The 13,703-nt window shown below is 46.9% G+C and overlaps 1 protein-coding gene across 1 annotated transcript in view; it reads left to right on the top strand.

Moving 5' to 3' along the window:
- DNAAF9 (dynein axonemal assembly factor 9) overlaps positions 1-12,514 on the top strand; it is an 81,397-nt gene extending 68,883 nt beyond the window's left edge. The window contains exons 31-37 of the mRNA XM_081876686.1: positions 92-178; positions 1,791-1,897; positions 3,445-3,519; positions 4,960-5,171; positions 8,458-8,523; positions 10,322-10,415; positions 12,277-12,514. Coding sequence (XP_081732812.1) covers positions 92-178; positions 1,791-1,897; positions 3,445-3,519; positions 4,960-5,171; positions 8,458-8,523; positions 10,322-10,415; positions 12,277-12,389 — 754 coding nt within the window. The 3' untranslated portion in view covers positions 12,390-12,514. The remainder of the gene's footprint in view (positions 1-91; positions 179-1,790; positions 1,898-3,444; positions 3,520-4,959; positions 5,172-8,457; positions 8,524-10,321; positions 10,416-12,276) is intronic.
- Positions 12,515-13,703: the final 1,189 nt, after the last annotated feature.

Here is a 13,703-nt window from a genome sequence, read left to right as displayed (position 1 = left end):
GGTTTAAATCCTGACGGTTGCCTCTGCTTCTGGGCAAGTGCACTTTAAAGGTGATTTTTTTTCTGTAATTGAAACCTCGCTCTCCTACTAGGAATGAAGACATCGAACTGATCCTATCTGAAAACAGTTTCTCGGCTCCACAGATGCTGACGACTCGCTACTTAACATACCCTGGCTGGCAAGTATCTCCTTTTGGTAAAAACATTTCAAGTGCAATATCCTTTAATACACATGAGCATTATAAAGCACTACTAGATTTATTTCCCCCTCCGTTTAATCTGCCCAGATAAATCATTTCACTAATGAAATGCTGCAATTAGTTTCCTAGAGAAATCCATTCAGTTGTCTTGTTGCTCTCCTGCCCCATTTTCTAATGGAAAGATGGCTGTCCGAACTGGAGAGCACTGTAGAAATTTCACCAAACAGGGACGGAATCTCTGAAAGGTCTCCTAGTCCATCTCTTTTCAGTGTCGCCAGTGTGGTTTTTGCTGTTTGGGCAACAAAAGGGAGTTGAACACTTGGAAACCAGTTTGCGGTTGGGAGGCAGTCATGAGCTAAGAGGGAAATAAGAGGGTTTTTTGTGAGGTGTTCCTTACAGATGCATTGCAAGAAGATCTTGGACATCATATCACTTATTTCCCCCTCTTGATCTCCTGTTTGAATGCAGCGCCTTGTGTTTAAATACCTTTAACATTCAAATTCACCTAGAATCAGAGTCAGAAGGGACCCTGAGGGTTGAATCCTTTGCAGGAATCTTGGCTAAAGTGTCCATGGCATACGGCTATCCAACATCTGCCTAGAAACCTCCAAGGAAGGAGAGTCCACAACATCCCGAGGGAGTCCACGTACAGTGGTACTTCGGGTTACAGACGCTTCAGGTTACAGATTCCGCTAACCCAGAAATAGTACTTCGGGTTAAGAACTTTGCTTCAGGATGAGAACAGAAATCGTGTGGCAGCAGCAGCATCAGGGGGCCCTATTAGCTAAAGTGGTGCTTCAGGTTAAGAACAGTTTCAGTTTAAGAATGGACCTCCGGAACAAATTAAGTTCTTAACCCGAGGTACCACTGTACAGGCATCACTTGTATGTTGCAATGAGAGGAAAGATGCACCTATTTATGCTCTTCACATTTGAACACTTTGCCGTTCCAGTGTTAGGTTTTTAACCTCACTCCATGAACATATGTGAACATTAGGGCGGGTGCACCCTTGCTTTAACTGAAAATGCCAAAGATCTAATCCAGGACTTTCCATGCGCAGGTCATGTGCTCTTCTATGAAACTTTGACCCTCCCTCCAGCACATACAGTGGAACCTCTACTTACGGACATAATCCGTTCTGGAGGTCCAGCCGTTGGTCAAAATGGGATGCACATTCAGTGGTAGCACGCTTCTGCACATGTGCAGACAGTGGCAGCCTCTTCTGCACATGCGCAGATGACAGAAGCCACTTCTGCACATGCACGAATTGCTGCGAACCCGGTGTTTACTTCCGGGTTTGCCGGGACGCAACCTTCCCTATAATCCTTCCTGTAACACCCCAGGCTCCTACCTCCCCTTGACCTGCTCTCTTGCTATTTTCTGTCTTTGCAACCTTTGCCATCGCTACTGCTGCATAGTAAAAGGAGTCTGTGGGTGCCTGTTGAGAACCAGCAGAAGAGGTCTGCTTCATAACCTGATCCTCATCCGACAGCGGGTTGCAAGAGCTTTGGGACTGGACCAAATTTGGAAAATTGACACACTGACATGATTCCTTTCTTCTTCTTCTCCTCCTCCTCCTCCTCCTCTTCAGGTACGAGGGCAAATTCTGTGCAGGTTCCACTTTTCCCCCGATGGTTCAGATCTGTGTGTGGTTTAACCGTCCTTTGGAGAAAACACGATTTGTGGCCAAGTGTAAAGGTAAGAATCAATTGAATGCAGAGATTAATTTTAGTGTGGGGTTTTCTCCCTGAAATTGCTAGCAAATGACATTTTTGGCCAGAATCTCTCCCCTCCCCCCGCACTTTACAGTTGATTTTAGGTGTCATGAAATTTAATGGCTATTTTTTATTACCTTATTTTTAATGACCCGGGTGTTGTCTTGAGTGCAAAAATATATTGACCCAGCTGAGGGTCCTGTACACCTTGATTTGGGGAAAGGGTCCTCTTTGCTTCCTCACCACCTGCTGCCAAGTGTCCTGGGCTGCCCTTGCCCCCTGCCGCCCCACCTACGCCCAGCATAGCCAGCAAAAACTTCACATCCTTGCACCTGTTCATCGTTTCCACAAGCAGAAGCCTGAAAATATGCAACCACAAACCTTCCTGCTGTGCTGTGTGCTCAAAGCCAATTATGTATGTCAAGGAAAGGGATGCCTTGGTGTTTAGTTTTTCTTTTGCCCAAATTCAGTTTAGCACACACATTTCTGCGATTAGGTACAAACATTTCCTGAGCATTTGAAAAAATTGCTCCCTTGACCATGAGGGCTAGAAACCCTTCAAAGCCAAAAATGAGATTTGAGGGAGCTTCAGTTTCCACACCACCAGGTCCCAGATTTTGGCATGAAATCTCAAGCCCAGTAGTTTGTATGTATTGCAACACACATCCTTGTATCATTTTATATACCAGAATCTCTGCCTAGCAATTACATGTATTAAATCTTTCCAGTGTGGTGTAGTGGTTAAGAGCGGTAGTCTCGTAATCTGGTGAACCGGGTTCGCGTCTCCACTCCTCCACATGCAGCTGCTGGGTAACCTTGGGCTAGTCACACTTCTTTGAAGTCTCTCAGCCCCACTCACCTCACAGTGTTTGTTGTGGGGGAGGAAGGGAAAGGAGAATGTTAGCCGCTTTGAGACTCCTTAGGGTAGTGATAAAGCGGGATATCAAATCCAAACTCTTCTTCTTCTTCTTCCTTTTCTCATTTTACCTTGCTCACGTATCTGATCCTAGAAGACGCTTGCTTAAAAAGGGGATTGTTTTTAAAAAGCAAAACCTTCTTGTTTCCTGAATGTTTAATGCAGTCTTTGCCAATGTTTCACCTGGCCTGATAGTAATTGCACTCCAGAACATCTAGAGAGCAGTATATGGTCAAGGACTGCCTTTTTTCTTTTTTTAAAAAATTGTTTAATCATTTTTTCAATACAAACATCAACCGCAAAAGACACATACAACAAAAACCATAATAACAATAACAACATAATTTGACAATTCAGATTTGAATACACTGACATACCTATGACTACACCTTAAGGTCTTAAAGTTTGCGGCATGCTGGGTGCTCAATAAAGGGTTACGCTAAAGCTATGCAGGTCTTATTTCTCCCATACATATTTTCTAGCCTCCATAGAATTAATTCTAGCGTGAAATAGGCCTTGCAAATGCTTTTCATTTCCCATTGCACCCCCTCCTTAGTCAAGAAAGATTAAGCCACTTGGCTGCGTTTTCTCTGTGTCTTTCTGTTTTCAAACAGCCCTGAAGTCCTCCAAAAAGTCAAGTCCTTTCTCTGGAAACGTCTACCACATTTTGGGGAAAGTTAAGTTTTCAGGTAACAGGCGAGTGATCGGTCGCCATTTAATTCCTTAGGGAACTGCTATGGGTGGGATCCTTTGCAGCCAACCTCCCCCTAACCTCTGCTCACGGATGCTCCAGCTGCAAGATGGATGGGGTGGGGGGCTGAGGGGGGTTCTGCCAATTCCCCTTTCCTCCTGCAGCCTCTTATGCCTCCCCCTCGCCCAAAGAAACAGGCTCCAAAGTGTTTAGGATGCTTCCAAGCAGCAGAGGACGTGATGATGGGAACTGCAAGGGGGAGCCGGTGAAGGTCGCCTCTCCTTCCAGCTTCCGTATCACTGGGAGCCTCCCTTGGATTGGGATCCTTTCCTTTTACAGGAGGAGTCCTTTCATTCGTGTCCAAGCTTTTATATCTCAGCTTTTACAGCATTGTTTTGAAGTTCCTTGGACTGAAACTCCCCTGGAAGGCGGGGGAGATCTGTCTTCCTCTCTCTCTCTCTTTACTTATTTATTTTATTGTGCTGTGGAAGAAGTTTGTTTCATTAGATTGTTGACGGAATTAATAACCTGCCTCCCTTTTTATGTTTTTTTTCTTAGTAGAAAAAAGTAGTGTTTTGCATTTTGTGTAAAGTATATTGGGACGCAGGTGGCGCTGTGGTCTAAACCACTGAGCCTAGGGCTTGCCGATCAGAAGGTCGGCGGTTCGAATCCCCTTGACGGGGTGAGCTCCCGCTGCTCGGTCCCTGCTCCTGGCAACCTAGCAGTACGAAAGCACGTCAAAGTGCAAGTAGATAAGTACTGCTCTGCCAGGAAGGTAAACGGCATTTCCGTGCGCTGCTCTGGTTCGCCAGAAGTGGCTTAGTCATGCTGGCCACATGACCCGGAAGCTGTACGCCGGCTCCCTTGGCCAGTAAAGCAAGATGAGCGCCGCAACCCCAGAGTCGGCCATGACTGGACCTAATGGTCAGGGGTCACTTTACCTTTACCTTTTATGAAGTCATATTGGGACCGTTGCTCAGTCCCTGCTTCTGTCAACCTAGCAGTTCGAAAGCACATCAAAGTGCAAGTAGATAAATAGGTACCGCTCCAGCGGGAAGGTAAACGGCGTTTCCGTGCGCTGCTCTGGTTCGCCAGAAGTGGCTTAGTCATGCTGGCCACATGACCAGGAAGCTGTATGCCAGCTCCCTTGGCCAGTAAAGTGAGATGAGCGCCGCAACCCCAGAATAGTCTGCGACCGGACCTAACGGTCAGGGGTCCCTTTACCTTTACCTTTTATGAAGTCATATTACTAGGTTTGCCGGCTAGCATTAGGAAACATTTATATATACAAATATTAAAGTGAGGTAGGGAATTCAGTAAATCGAAATTTTGCCGGCTGAGACGTGGAACTTGCTAGGGAGGAATTCGCCCACCATTCCTCTCTAAATGAAACTTGGGTGCTTAAGTAATAACACCCCCTCCTGCTCTTCTGCATCAGATTCAGATCGGACAATTGAGGTCTGCCACAACACCTCGTCCAACTCTTTAAGCCTGGCGCCTGTTCAGGAGGGGCCAACCCCTTTCCCTCCTCCTGATTCAAGAAACGAGAGCCGCGATCACAGCGGGCCTCAGGAGTACTTCCTGGTCTTCGTCGGCTGCTCCCTCAAAGAGGACGACATCAAGGACTGGCTGAGGCAAACTGCAAAGCAGGTGGGTGACCTTCTCCTTTTGGGAGAAAATTCCCTTTTGGGAGTCCAGCAACTGAGGCTTACATCTAATTCCCAATTAGTCAGACTTCATTGAGTAATGCATTACCACACAGAGTCTCAAAGAGTCTCTGAGGGCATTTCCATCAGCACACAGCCTTTATACCGGCTTGGGTCCACAGGTGCTGCTGGACTACAGCTCCCATCATCCCTAGCTAGTAAGACCAGTGGTCAGGGATGATCACCTGGCCCTGCGCATGAAGAGGCATGTGTGAAGCATGGCCTGCTCCCTGGGGCACCTGGCTAGGATGTGGTAGGGATGAAGAAGAGGGGGGTGGGACAGGGCAATGGGGCAGGGATGCCAAGAGACTCTGAACTCTATGAAGGGATGGAATATTTTCTTATTGGACAAAGAAATCAACAACTACAGTGGTACCTCGGGTTACATATGCTTCAGTTTGCACTCTGCTAACCCATAAATAGTGCTTCAGGTTAAGAACTTTGCTTCAGGATGAGAACAGAAATCGTGCTCTGGCGGCACAGCGGCAGCGGGAGGCCCCATTAGCTAAAGTGGTGCTTCAGGTTATGAACAGTTTCAGGTTAAGAATGGACCTCCAGAACGAATTAAGTACTTAACCCGAGGTGCCACTGTATATGACATTTAGAAGACATCTGAAGGCAGCCTTGTTTTGGGAAGTTTTTAATGACTGATGTTTTAATATACAGTGGTATATTAATCTGCTTTTCTTTGCATTTGAATCGGTGCATGCATTGAATCGGAAGCACTTCTCTGTTATCATTATTTATTACATTTATATACCACCTTTATTTCCCGAGGATCTCAAGGCAGGTGTACATGGCTCTCCTCCTCCTCCTCCCCATTTCATCCTCACAACAACCCTGTGAGGGAGGTTAGGCTAAGAGATGGTGGCTGGGATTCGAACCCTGCTGTCCCAGGCCGTAGTCCAGCACTTTGATCTAACCATTACGCCACACTGTCTCATAGATGTTCATGTTTGATTTCCAGCCTTGGAGCACTGAAATACTGGAAGATTTATTTGTGTAGCACCGTCTGATTGCCAGGTTCTGGTAACCATAGATTCCTCTCCAATTCCACTTGCCGTTCTGATACACAAACTGAGGAGTGGGTGGGATCACAGCGCAAGGGCTTCAAAGCACAATGCCCTTCCTCCTGTTTTGTGGATTAGTTCCACAGTTGGGTTTCTTCCCCCTTCCCCCCACCCTTAAACACACACACACACACACACACACACACACACACACACACAAACACACAGTTATGTATCTACCCAATTTGCATATAAAAGATAAAACACCCTTAGAAGCTTGACATTTTAAAAATTCATAAACAGCATTTGTAACAAGATCGCAATCCAGCAGCTGTGATTCAGATAATTAATGTTTGTCAATTCTGCATATCGCATGGAAATGAATATCTGCCATCTTAATCAAGTTAAAAGCAGGATTGCTCTGCCCTCGATGTATGTCAGGCCTTTATTTTTTAAAAATAAAATCTTTTGAGAGTTTGCTGCATTAGGGCACACTGTGTACAGTACAGTGGTACTTCGGGTTACATACGCTTCAGGTTACATACGCTTCAGATTACAGACTCCGCTAACCCAGAAGTAGTACCTTGGGTTAAGAACTTTGGTTCAGGATGAGAACAGAAATCGTGCTCTGGCGGCAGCAGCAGGAGGCCCCGTTAGCTAAAGTGGTGCTTCAGGTTAAGAGCAGTTTCAGGTTAAGAACGGACCTCCGGAACGAATTAATTACTTAACCCGAGGTACCACTGTAATTTTCTCAAGCTTGTTCATAGATTGCATTTGAGCTATTCTAAGGGATTCTGGTCACATCTGCAGCATACATTTAAAGCACTCTTACGGCACTTCGACAATCATGCCTCTCCGCCCCCAAAAGAATCCTGGGAACCAGTTCTTTAAGGATGCCGACTTCCCAGGACCTCTAGCAAAGCGCAGCTCCCAGGATTCTGCACAGCTGCCCAAGAGTGCTTTAAATAAGTGTTGTGTTTGTGACCTCGGTTCAGTCGGCCCAAATGGTTTATGGTTCTAGGGTGTCCTTGGGTTTTTATAACTGCTCAGTCCTGAAGCGCTGGGTGCTGCACCCGGACTCATTTTCTCCATCCGCAAAACGTGAACGAGGACACTGTGGTGGCTGATATTTGTACGTAAAGGCTGCAAACCTACACAGAAGAGCCTTTGGGCTGAGCAGGGCTCCAGTGTGCCCAGCATCGCAGTCTCGGAGAGCTATATAAATATTCACAGCGATGAGGAACTGTGTGGCTTCTTTGAAATGATGGTCTTGTGAGAAGCAGCCTCTTTCGGTCGAGATGAAAGGGTAGGCTCTCCAGACAACATGTGAAGGGGGTGCCCCTGATAATCCTGTGGACTACAAGTATACCTGACTGGAAAGCCTCCTGAAGGAGCGTCTCCACCCCCATCGTTCTGCCCGGACGCTGAGGTCCAGCGCCGAGGGCCTTCTGGCGGTTCCCTCATTGCGAGAAGCAAAGCTACAGGGAACCAGGCAGAGGGCCTTCTCGGTAGTGGCGCCTGCCCTGTGGAACGCCCTCCCATCAGATGTCAAAGCGATAAATAACTACCTGACATTCGTCTTTAAGGTGCTACTGGAAGGAATTTTTTGTTTTGACTATGGCAGACCAACACGGCTACCTATCTGTAACTGACATTCAGAAGACATCTTAAGGCAGCCCTGTTCAGGGAAGTTTTTAATCTGTGATATTTTAGTGTATTTTTGGTTTTTATGGAAGCCGCCCAGAGTGGCTGGGGAAACCCAGCCAGATGGGCGGGGTACAAATAATAAATTATTATTATTATTATTATTATTATTATTATTATTATTATTATCATCTCACGTAGCCCAGGGAGCATCACCCAGCCTGCTCTGGTTTCCCTGATGTCTCCCAGTTGTCATTCCAAGTCTTCTCCTGACAGCTCTTTGGTCCAGAGAAGCTTTGGCCCTGCGTATTTTTCAGCCTTAGCAGTTTCCCTTTGGCCGTGTTCGAAGCACATTTCCCTTGTCATTCTCTAATGCAGGGTTCCCCAAACTAGGGTCTCTAGCTTGTTTTTGTTGGACCACAACTCCCATCATCCCTAGCTAGCAGGACCCCAGTGGTCAGGGATAATGGGAACTGTAGTCCAACAAACATCTGGGAAACCCTGCTCTGATAATGTCACAGTGTCACGTTCAGAAGCAGTGAACTGGGCTTTTCTGGTGTCTTTATCCAAACACAGAAACCGCAGAGGAAGGCTCTGAAAACCCGGGGCATGCTGACCTCGCAGGAGATCAAGAACATCCATGTAAGTCAAAGCCAAATACGCCTTTCCTATTCATTTTTTAATTTTTTAACATATCATTTTCAAATAATTAAACATACTTTTACAGCTTATACAATTTTTTTTTACTTCCGTCAATCACATCTGAAAATTTTCCAATCTAATCACTTAATATACATTTCTGACTTTCCCTGTTACCTTTAAATCCTATAACTAATCTCTCTTCTTTCTCTATTTTGCAATATTTCATATATTTTACCTTACAAAACTTCTTGTAGTCCTACTAGCGTAATTTGTTGATTACAATCGCTCTTCAAATAGTTCGTATATTTTTTTCCAATCTTCCGCAAATCTCTGGTCCTGCAGGTTTCGAATCCTTCCTGTCATTTTATCTAATTCTGCGTAGTCCATTAATTTTGTCTGCTATTCTTCTTTCATCGGGATTTATTCTTGCTTCCATTTCTGGGCTATGCTATCAATACTCCTGCCGCTGTTGTTGCATATAAGAACAATTTAACATTCTATTAATATCCTCGCCTATAATACCAAGTAAAAATGCTTCTGGTTTTTTTTAAGAATGTATCTTTCAACATCTTTTTCATCTCATTATATATCATTTCCCAGAAGTTTTTTACTACGCCTTTCCTATTCGAGGGCAGGGGGGCAACCTTAGCTCAGTGGGCAGGGCTTTAGCGGAGACTCCTGCATTGCAGGGGGGTGGACTAGATGGTTTTTGGGTTCCCTTCCAACTCTACAATTCTATGATTCCATGACTAATGAGGGGATGGGAGAAGATAGCCTTTTACCACCAGTCAACGCAAGGCAGCCTTATAGTCCCTCCCACTAAAGCAGCAATTCCTGTAACTGCCTATTATTATTATTATTATTATTATTATTATTATTATTATTACAGTGGTGCCCCGCAAGACGAATGCCTCGCAAGACGGAAAACCCGCTAGACGAAAGGGTTTTCCGTTTTGGAGGCGCTTCGCAAAACGAATTTCCCTATGGGCTTGCTTCGCAAGACGAAAATGTCTTGCGAGTTCCTGCGGGGTTTTTTCCCTCCCCCCCTTTTCCTAAACCCTAAGCCGCTTATCAGCTGATCCGCTAAAAGCCGCTAAGCTGCTAATAGCGCTAATCCGCTAAGCTGTCAATGGGCTTGCTTCGCAAGACGAAAAAACCGCTAGACGAAGAGCCTCACGGAATGGATTAATTTCGTCTTGCAAGGCACCACTATTATTATTATTATTATTATTATTATTATTATTATTATTATTATTACATTGATATCCCAACCTTCCTCCGAGGAGCTCACGGTGGGCTGCACAGATCTTTCCCCTCCCCAACTTCATCCTCACAACTGCCCTGTGGGGTAGGCTAGGCTGAGAAGCAGCGACTGGCCCGAGAACACCTAGTGAGTCTCCTGGCCAAGTGGGGATTCGAACCCTGGTCTCCCAAGCCCGAAGCCTACGCTCTAACCACTGTGCCACATTGCCTGCTCTTTAAACACAGAGGGTGGTGTTCAGGTTTACGCTGAAATTAATGGACCTCCTTTAGTCGTGTTCCTTAAATTCAGCGGGCCTACTCAGGGCAGGATACCACCCGGAAGAAACAGAGAGCCCCACGTATAGAAAGCGAAGCTATTTTTAGCCTCTGCGAAAGATTTCCTTCCTTGAGCATAGCTGCTTAGCTGTGCACATTTTTTCTCTCGCCGGGGACTCGCCCCATCAGCAGTTCTGACAAAGGACTCCTGAAATATGACTGTGCGTTCTTGCGAGCTCAGAGAGCAGCTCTTGAGTGATAGCTTTGCTTTCCAACGCAGGTGAAACGCCACTTGGATCCTCTTCCAGCTGGCTACTTCTACAACGGGACGCAGTTTGTGAATTTCTTTGGTGACAAGTTGGATTACCATCCATGTATCCTTTTAAAAAAAAAGAAAAGAAATGCATGCATCTGTGCACTCTGCAGCCAGTTCAGCTCTTCAGACCTTTTGGAGCCATATTGTACCAGTAAACCTTTGGACTGTGTCTAAAAGCAACTGGGCAACAGCAGGCAGCTTCCTAGGTAAAGGGACCCCTGACCATTAGGTCCCGTCGTGGCCGACTCTGGAGTTGCGGCGCTCATCTCGCTTTACTGGCCGAGGGAGCCGGCGTACAGCTTCCGGGTCATGTGGCCAGCATGACTAAGCCGCTTCTGGCGAACCAGAGCAGCGCACAGAAACGCCATTTACCTTCCCACCGGAGCGGTACCTATTTATCTACTTGCACTTTGACGTGCTTTCGAACTGCTAGGTTGGCAGGGGCAGGGACCAAGCAACGGGAGCTCACCCCATCGCGGGGATTCGAACCGCCGACCTTCTGATCGTCAAGTCCTAGGCTCTGTGGTTTAACCCACAGCGCCACCTGCATCCCAGGCAGCTTCCTAGGGTGGCACAAAGTGGAGACAGGTGTGCAAAAGACCCCAAATAGTCGCATTCGATCTCCTCTGCGGTGCTGAGCTCTGGGTCCTTGCTTCCGGCAGACTGTTTCATCACAGAAAAGAAAGCCTAGTTTGCTTGTGACAAACTCAAACGTGGGCTGTAAGCCGAGGTGAGGGATTTCTCTCCAGGCTGAGGGCCGCTTTGCCGTGTGTGCAGTCGTCTGAGGGCCACGTGCCAGTGGGAGGGAGGGTTAGAAGCAAAATTAGGCAGGGCAATAACGAACGCACAGTTTTGCTTTCTACGCTAACTTGCACACAGGAAACACACTCCTCTCCAACCCCCCTGCAGGCCAAAAAGCACGAGGCATTATCAGAGTCCAAGAACACCTCCCAGCCTGGCGGAAACAGTTTAAGGAGTAAAGCAAGGCTTCTGGGTGGGGTGGCGGCCTGGGGAAGAGTTCTGAGGGCCGGGCGGATAGGCCTGGAGGGCCACATTCTGCTGCTAGGCCAGAGTCCCGCTGTGGACCTTTCAGCAAGCAAGACTTGACAACTTCTGACTTGATAGCTCGGTTGGTTAGAGCATGGTGCTGATAACGCCAAGGTTGCAGGTTCGATTCCCGTCTGGGACAGCTGCCTATTCCAGAATTGCAGGGGGTTGGACCAGATGATCTGCAGGGTCCCTTCCAACTCTGCAGTTCTGTGATTTCAGATCAGATTTTAGCCAGGTCAGGAAATTGCAGGCCTTTTGGATCAGATAGAGTACCAGTATATGGCACAGTATATGGGAAGCTGCCTTATACGAGGTCACAGTATTTGCTCCTCCTGCCTGGGATTGCCTCCTCCTGAGGAAGCCCATGCGGTGCCATCCATATGCTATTGAACTGCCTGCAAGGCCAATAATAATAATAGATGCCGGGGAGTCTTGGTTGGACAACCAACATGTTGGTTTCCCCCCGGTCTACTCTTATCTGGCAGCATATTTCCTCCAGGGTCTCAGGCAGAGAGAGAGAGTGTGTGTCCTTTCCCCTCCCTTCTTCAAACTGGTGTTTTTAACTGGATACAAACCAGCAACCTTCCCCAGTGGATCCAGCAAGCGAGCCCCCCCACTGAACAGAAGGTGCCGAAAGCAGATCCACGTCCCCTCCAGCGCTTGTGGACCGCTGTGCAATTCTAGATCTTTTTAGCAAGGACTGTAGGAAAAATTCCCAGTGGATTGGGTCCCCTGTTAAAACAGGAGGTGGGTGGGCGGGCGGTGTCACACTTCTGACCATCCTTCAGGAGCTGCTGTGTATTTTTAAAGCCCCCACCTTAAATGGCTTCTGGCAGGATTTATTTTCCTTAATAGCCGATTCACCCCAGTGATGGATCAGTTCATGAACGACTACCTGGAGGAGGCAAACCGTGAGATTGAAGAGTACAACCGAGAGCTGGAGGAACTGGAGTACCACGACCTCTTTGAGCAGAAGACCTAAGCGAGACCGGCCTGTGCCAAGGCACAAAACCCTTGATGAGATTGGGGCAAAACGTCAGTGACCAAGAAACGCCTTTTGTCCTTGCTGGCTAACAGGAAAATGAAATCACCCATTTTTCAACTATTCTTCTAATATGTAGCTTCCATTCATGTAAAGTTGGCCTTTTTTCTTTTCTTTTTTAAGAAATGCTGATGCGTTTCCACGTTAATGTTGAGCTCTCGGTCCTTGAATTCTCTTTGGCTTACAGTGGAAAGGAGATGTGTGGCTTGCTTCTTGTTTTGAATTACAAAGCTGCATTTCCTAGTTTATGAAGCTGGTCCTGACCGTAGTTTTCTGACGTCCCACAATTGCCCCTGACCAAATTGCCCCGGGGTGTTCCAAAAGCGAGAAATAGGGGAACACGTAAGTTCTTGAGGGCTTCTCTTAACCAGCATGGTGGTTTTTGGGGTGTTCCTAAAGCGAGAAATGGGGGAACACGTAAGCTCTTGAGGGCTTCTCTTAACCAACATGGTGGTTTTTGGGGTGTTCCTAAAGCGAGAAATGGGAGAACACGTGAGCTCTTGAAGACTTCTCTTAACCAGCATGGTGGTTTTTGGGGTGTTCCTAAAGCGAGAAACGGGGGAACACGTAAGCTCTTGAGGGCTTCTCTTAACCAACATGGTGGTTTTTGGGGTGTTCCTAAAGCGAGAAATGGGGGAACACGTGAGCTCTTGAAGACTTCTCTTAACCAGCATGGTGGTTTTTGGGGTGTTCCTAAAGCGAGAAATGGGGGAACACGTAAGCTCTTGAGGGCTTCTCTTAACCAACATGGTGGTTTTTGGGGTGTTCCTAAAGCGAGAAATGGGGGAACACGTGAGCTCTTGAAGACTTCTCTTAACCAGCATGGTGGTTTTTGGGGTGTTCCTAAAGCGAGAAATGGGGGAACACGTAAGCTCTTGAGGGCTTCTCTTAACCAACATGGTGGTTTTTGGGGTGTTCCTAAAGCGAGAAATGGGGGAACACGTGAGCTCTTGAAGACTTCTCTTAACCAGCATGGTGGTTTTTGGGGTGTTCCTAAAGCGAGAAATGCGGGAACACGTAAGCTCTTGAGGGCTTCTCTTAACCAACATGGTGGTTTTTGGGGTGTTCCTAAAGCGAGAAATGGGGGAACACGTAAGCTCTTGAGGGCTTCTCTTAACCAACATGGTGGTTTTTGGGGTGTTCCTAAAGCGAGAAATGGGGGAACACGTAAGCTCTTGAGGGCTTCTCTTAACCAGCATGGTGGTTTTTGGGGTGTTCCTAAAGCGAGAAATGGGGGAACACGTAAGCTCTTGA

The sequence above is a fragment of the Podarcis erhardii genome, assembly GCF_964252035.2.
Source record: "Podarcis erhardii genome assembly, chromosome: 9".
In the NCBI taxonomy this organism is placed as follows: Eukaryota; Metazoa; Chordata; class Lepidosauria; order Squamata; family Lacertidae; genus Podarcis; species Podarcis erhardii.
This window is presented reverse-complemented; position numbering and strand designations above follow the sequence as displayed.